The sequence below is a fragment of the Suncus etruscus genome, chromosome 7 (genome assembly GCF_024139225.1).
Source record: "Suncus etruscus isolate mSunEtr1 chromosome 7, mSunEtr1.pri.cur, whole genome shotgun sequence".
Classification (NCBI taxonomy): Eukaryota; Metazoa; Chordata; class Mammalia; order Eulipotyphla; family Soricidae; genus Suncus; species Suncus etruscus.
The window spans coordinates 13898671-13905862 of NC_064854.1; the positions used below are offsets into that span (position 1 = coordinate 13898671).

Here is a 7192-nt window from a genome sequence, read left to right on the forward strand (position 1 = left end):
TTAGGGACAAAGATGGACATTTTATATTAATCAAGGGGTATGTAGAGCAGGAAGAAATCACTATCCTAAACATATATGCACCGAATGAGGGGCCAGCAAAATATTTAATACAACTGTTGACAAATCTGAAAAATAATATCAATAACAACACAATAATTGTGGGGGACCTCAACACGGCTTTGTCAACACTGGATAGGTCAACCACACTGAAACCCAACAAGAATATACTAGACATGAGGAGAGAAATGGAAGAAAGAGGCATAGTGGATATATATAGGACACTCCATCCCCCAGAAACCTGGATACACATTCTTCTCCAATGTACATGGGACATTCTCCAGGATAGACTACATGCTGGCACATAAAACATACCTCCATAATATCAAGAGGATAGAATTTTTGCAGTCTACCTTCACTGACCACAAGGCCCTGAAATTATTTGTGAATTTCAAAGGGACACAGAAGAGAAATTTTAACACCTGGAAGTTAAACAGCCTCATACTGAATAACCAGTGAGTCTGAGATGAAATCAAGGAGGAAATCAAAAGGTTCCTGGAAACAAATGACAATAAAGACACAAACTATCAGAATTTAGGGGACACAGCAAAAGCAGTACTTAGAGGAAAATTTATAGCTTAGCAAGCACACATTAGGAAGAAAGAAGGAGCTTACCTGAGTAGCTTAATGACAGCTAATAGAACTAGAAAGTGCTCAACAAAAGGACACAAAGATAAAGAGACAGAAGTAAATAAAAAAAGCTGAGAGCAGAAATCAATGAGATGGAAACCCAAAAAACAATCTGAAAGATCAATGAAAGCAGAAGTTGGTTCTTTGAAAAAATAAACAAGATTAATAGATCACTGGCAAAACTAACAAAAAAAGAGAGAGAGAAACTTGATAACTCATATTAGGAATGAGAAAGGAGAGATCACTACTAATATGACAGAGATTCAAAGAGTAAACAGATACTATTTTGAGAAACTCTATGCAACTAAAAATGCGAACCTGGAAGAAATGGATCAATTCTTTTTTTTTTTTTTTGTGGTTTTTGGATCACACCCGGCAGTGCTCAGGGGTTATTCCTACCTCCAGGCTCAGAAATTGCTCCTGGAAGGCTCGGGGGACCATATGGGACGCTGGGATTCGAACCAATGACCTCCTGCATGAAAGGCAAATGCCTTACCTTTATGCTATATCTGCGGCCCCGTGGATCAATTCTTGGACTCTTATAATCTTCCACAGTTGAAGGAAGAGGATGTAGCATATCTAAACACCCCATCACTATTGATAAAAGTAAAATGGTAATCAAATGTCTGCCCAAAAGGAAAAGCCCAGGCCCAGATTGATTCACTAATGAATTTTTTCAAACTTTCCAAGAGGAACTACTACCAATCCTGGCAAGACTCTTTCATGAATACAAAAAAAAAAAAAAAACAGGAACACTTGCAAATAGTTTTTATGAAGCCAACATCACCTTGATACCTAAACCAGATAGAGATGCTACCAAAAAAGAAAATTACAGACCAATATCACTGATGAATACAGATGCAAAGATCCTCAACAAAATCCTGGCAAATAGGATTCAATGCCTCATTAAGAAGATCATCCATTACGATCAAGTAGGTTTCATCCCAGGAATGCAAGGATGGTTTAACATCCGTAAATCTATCAACATAATACACAACATCAACAGCAAGAAAAATAAAAACCACATAATCATATCAATAGATGCAGAGAAAGCATTTGATAAGGTCCAACACCCATTCTTGATCAAAACTCTCAGCAAGATAGGAATGAAAGAAACCTTTCTCAATATAGTTAAGGCCATCTACCACAAGCCAGTGGCAAATATTATCCTCAATGGAGAAAAATTAAAGCCTTCCCTCTAAATTCTGGCACAAGACAAGGCTGTCCTCTCTCACCACTCCTATTCAACATAGCACTGGAAGTACTTGCTATAGCGATTAGGCAAGAAAAATATATCAAGGAAATCCAGATAGGAAAGGAAGAAGTCAAGCTCTCACTGTTTGCAGATGACATAATACTCTACTTAGAAAACCCTAAAGACTCTACCAAAAAACTTCTAGAAACAATAGACTCATATAGCAAGGTGGTAGGCTACAAAACTAACACACAAGAATCAATGGTCTTTCTATACTCCAATAGTAATAAGGAAGAAATGGACATTAAGAAAACAACCCCATTCATAATAGTGCCACACAAACTCAAATATCTTGGAATCAACTTGACTAAAAATGTGAAGGACCTATACATAGAAAACTATAAAACTCTGCTCCAAGAAATAAGAGAGGACACAATGGAAATGGAAACACATATCCTGCTCATGGATTGTGAGGATTAACATCATCAAAATGGCAATACTCCCGAAGGCATTATACAGATTTAATGTGATCCCTCTAACAATACCCATGACATTCTTCAAAGAAGTGGATCAGGCACTTTTGAAATTTGTTTGGAACAATAAACACCCTAGAATAGCTAAAGCAATCATTGGAAAATAGAATATGGGAGAAATTACTTTCCCCAACTTTAAACTTTACTACAAAGCAATAGTTATCAAAACAGCATGGTATTGGAATAAGGACAGGCCCCTCAGATCAGTGGAATAGGCTTGAATACTCAGAAAATGTTCCCCAAACATACAATCACCTAATTTTTGATAAAGGAGCAGGAAATCCTAAAGGGAGCAAAGAAAGCCTCTTTAACGAGTGTTGTTGGCACAACTGGCTAGCCACTTGCAAAAAATTGAACTTAGACCCCCAGCTAACATCATGTACAAAGGTAAAATCCTAATGGATTAAAGACCTCTATATCAGACCCAAAACCATAAGATATATAGAACAACATATAAGCAAAATACTCCGGGACATTGAGACTACAGGCATATTCAAGGAGGAAACTGCACTCTCCAAGCAAGTGGAAGTGAAGATTAGCAAATGGGAATATATTAAGCTGAGAAGCTTCTGCACCTCAAAGGATATAGCTCCCAGGATACAAGAGCCACCCACTGAGTGGGAGAAACTATTCACCCAATACCCATCAGACCAGGGGCTAATCTCCAAAATATACAAGGCACTGACAGAAATTTACAAGAAAAAACCATCTAATCCCATCAAAAAATGGGGAGAAGAAATGGACAGACACTTTGACAAAGAAGAAATACAAATATATAAAAAAAAGAAAAACACTATCTATGGGTTTTAAGAAAAAATTAAGAACATTGTGGTAACAATCCCCAGAGACCATAGTGATGAGGGCCAGAAGGACCAGCTCATAATATGAAGCTCGCAAAAAGGGTGGTGGTTTGGAGGCATTGGTGATGGGAATGTTACACCTGTAATGGGTGATGTTCTTTACATGACTTAAACCCAACTACAATCATGTCTGTAATCAAGGTGCTTAAATAAAGTTTTAAAAAAAAGAGAATAAGGGGAAATGTTGGGTGGAAATAAGCCTGTGATACTGTTCCCAAACCACCTGGCAGATGATACCCCATAGAAAAGCTATTCTGGGAGATCCTATAGTGTAAATTCTATGGAGTTTCTCCTTGGTAAGAAAACTTCAGAGACACCATTCAGAGTTGAGGAAGTACAGTACATAGAGGGCTGCCATCTTCCCATGATCAGTAGTTATTCTAAGACTTGACTTCAGGCTTTCCCTCCTTTTCTGCGGAGAGTACTGGTTAAGGATATTACCTAAAAACCTCACTTTTATTCCTACTTTGATGCTTGAGACATTCCTAAGATCCAAAGCTTATGATTTCTTCTCCCTGACTGTTTTTCTGCTATATCACTGGCCCTTCCACCCTGTATGTATCCAATATCTCTTTTTCTATATAAGCATTGTTATAATGGAATAAAGTATCTTTGGCTATCAGCTTGGGACCTGTTATTACCTTGTCATAAGCTGGAGATACTAGGTCCTGAAAACATGTAGGGAGGGACAAAAGTTCAAAAGTTGATTATTGCTGGCCAACTGGATCAACACAGTTTTCCCTAGAAACCTTCAGCGTGGGCAAACTTCTATGTCTGTCAGTCAGGCCTACTTTGCATGGTTTGTGCTATTAAACCTGCTTCCCCACAACTCACTTATTCTAACTTTCCTATGATCTTTGGTTGGGCTCACAAATTATTAGGGGGGTGACCAGAAGAGAGGCCAAAGAGGGTATGGGGGCAAGGGCCCCAATGCTGCCATAGGGCCAAGGGTCAACTGGTATTCCAAGGGTCAATAAGGTATTTCCATGCCCAGTGCCTCCCAGCCCAGACCTGTGGAACATTTGTTGTTTGCTTATCTTTACCATCAGAAGGTAGCTCAGTACAGAGAAAGTAAAAGGAGGAAATGACTGTCTTGGATACCAAGTGATTACCCCCAAAGAAAGGCAACTCAATCCTCTGTCCCCTCAGCAGTTCTGCCTGGCCTGGGAACCATATATGTCCCATCTCCCTTGATATTATACAATCACCCTGTTTAGAAATGTGTCTGTAAAGAAGCCTGTTCCTGGGTGAGTATAGAATGGTTAATTACTCAGCCTCTTTGCTGAGACCCAGTACTCTCAAGAAGACTTTCTTCTTACTTGACAGCACATCATATTTTAATATTGAAAATCAAAACTTGTGCACTACATTCATGGTCTTTATTCTTTAAGTAAGTTAAACATATAATTTTTAAATCACTTGGAAAGCCTTCAGCGTGAATTTTTCAGGGCTAGAGCAATAGAAAGACTGGTGGGTTTTTGCTTTGCATGCAGCCTAATTCGGGTTCAATTCCTGGCATCCCATATGGTCCCTCGAGCCTACCAGGAGTAATTCCTAAAGATAGATTTTGGAGTAACTCCTGAGCACCACCAGGAGTGGCCAAAAAAAAAGTAAACTTTTCAAAAGGCAGGAAAATAATTTTACTAAAATGTCTAACTGTTATGTATTACAAATCATAAAACTCTCTACTTACCAAGTTTGTTAGAGCCTTAAGACTTTCTTCCATGCACATCAATGCCCAAGGCTGCTCAGTGTTCTCTGGGATGGGTGTGTACTGGTACCATGTGCCAAAGACCCCCATAATCAGGAACAAAAGCATTTTTCTTCTCATGATAATTTCTGTCCTCCTTAGCTACTTAGTAGATGCGCTTCTGCATAAGCAATAACCTGAATTTTCACACAGGGACATTGGCCAATGCCTACATGTTACCTAACTTTCAGATTACAAAGCCTTTACCCAGTCTATTATCTCATTGGCTGTCATCCTAGAAATGATTACACTTAAAACAAATACAAAAAAACTTTTTGGCACACTGCCCAATTCACTGGCTTTATTAAGTTGGTGAGTAATCAATAAGTACACATTTGTTGCACAATTACATGGGGCAGAATGTTTATGAGAATACACAGTATGGAAGAATACTTAAGGTGGTGTTTGTTTCAAATAACAAACTTCAAAGTGAGAAATACCTGACAGATAGAAATATATAGCTGTGAAAGCTTTCATGAGCCAGAGGATTGGTTACTAATTTTTATGCCATTTTCACTGCCTTGCACCAATGACGTTCTCCAATAAATTATAGTAATCTCAAATGAATGGCACAACAATCATGCAAAACAGCTATCAGTTCTTGAGCACCTGTCAACAACCATAGTTTAGTGCACTAAAACGAATATTTTATTCTCAACAGTCTTCTCTCATGAGAGAGAAAGAGGCCCAAAGAAGTTCAGAAAAATTGTTGCAGCTTTGCAGACAGGCCCTGTGGCTGGCCTCCCAGGCTTATTCTTATGTCCAATGTCCACACAGTAGCTTGTCAAAAGCAAAGAAATTGGAGCAGTAGACTTGGAGACATGCCGTATTAGTTCACTTTGCAGGTGTCCCTCTCAGACCCTGTCTTAGTGGAGGGTACTGGTCAATACTGGTCTTTGGAGCTGACAGATGCCTACATCATGGCCAGGCATAGCAGGAATGTCTCAGGTCTAGAAGCCATTCATGAGAATGCATGTCCCATGCTGCTATATGCCTTTGTGATCTGAAGGTGGTCATTCACCAAGCTTTGTTGTTTCTTTGTGGGTGGAGAGAGCTGTGAAACAAAATGGTTTTTATTGAACAAAACTTAATTTAAAATATATAAAGAAACAGAGAAGAAATACATTTTTAAGAGAGCACAGGCTTCTCCAGAGTGGAAAAAACTAAGTGTGAGATTTGTTCTAGGAAAACAGGAGCTTGGAGAACTGATGATCCAGTTTTGTTTATTTGGAATCTGAGGTCCAGGGAGAAGGAGGGCTTTGTCCAGAAGAACATGAAGAAGTTAGTGAAGAACCAGACTGGTTTCTGTTCTATACTCCTAAAGTTTAATGTCCAAGTGACACATTTATTTTATCTATCTGCATTTAGTTAATGAAGGTAACCTGGCTAACATGACTGCATATATGTTAAGGGTTACAATTTCACATGTCTTCAAAATGCTTCGACATCACAGCAACTATCAAAGTTCAATATTCTAAATACTAAAATAATAAACTGTGAAATCACCCTCACATACTGTATCTCCAACTCCAGGTGAATGAGTCTGAACAAGGGTAGCACACGAAATAATCCAGACCAGGCTGAGGGTGAAACACATGTAGTCTGGCAGTCTTCTATCTAGTATCTTCCCCAAGCTGTGTGCCAGAACTGTTTTTATGGAGTACAGGGACCACCCTCAGGTGGTGCAGCTATCCAGAGCCTGTCCCACCCAGGTTTACAAGTAAGACAATTTCTGTTTTAGGGTAAATCCAAGTCATAAACAAACATCCAAAGGAACCAGTTATGATCTTTGTTTGAGGTAAAGTAAGGTGCACCCTAACAATGGATTTTTTTGCCTGAAGTAATTTCAATAAGTGCTAAAACTGAAATCTTTTGTTCTTTTAGTAAAACATACATAGCATTTAACATTTTATTCCCTTTTAATTATCTGGAGTATATATGGATAAAATCCATTCCTATTGGAAAATGATTATCAACATCATCATCAAAATATTTTCAACCTTCTAAACTAAAATTTATATCAAGTAAAAAGACCTTTAAGGAAGTTCAAATGTCGGCTGCTTACAAGCATCTGATCATGACCAGGAGAATCGGGACAGGTCTGTTCCAAGTAAGGATTCCATATGCTTAGAAACCCGGACCCTGAGAATCACAGCCCACATCCTTA

At 38.6% G+C, this 7192-nt stretch overlaps 1 protein-coding gene across 1 annotated transcript in view; it reads right to left on the bottom strand.

Moving 5' to 3' along the window:
• LOC126013250 (arylacetamide deacetylase-like) overlaps positions 1–5173 on the bottom strand; it is a 124813-nt gene extending 119640 nt beyond the window's left edge. The window contains exon 1 of the mRNA XM_049776270.1: positions 4969–5173. Within this exon, the coding sequence (XP_049632227.1) occupies positions 4969–5106 (138 nt within the window). The 5' untranslated portion in view covers positions 5107–5173. The remainder of the gene's footprint in view (positions 1–4968) is intronic.
• Positions 5174–7192: the final 2019 nt, after the last annotated feature.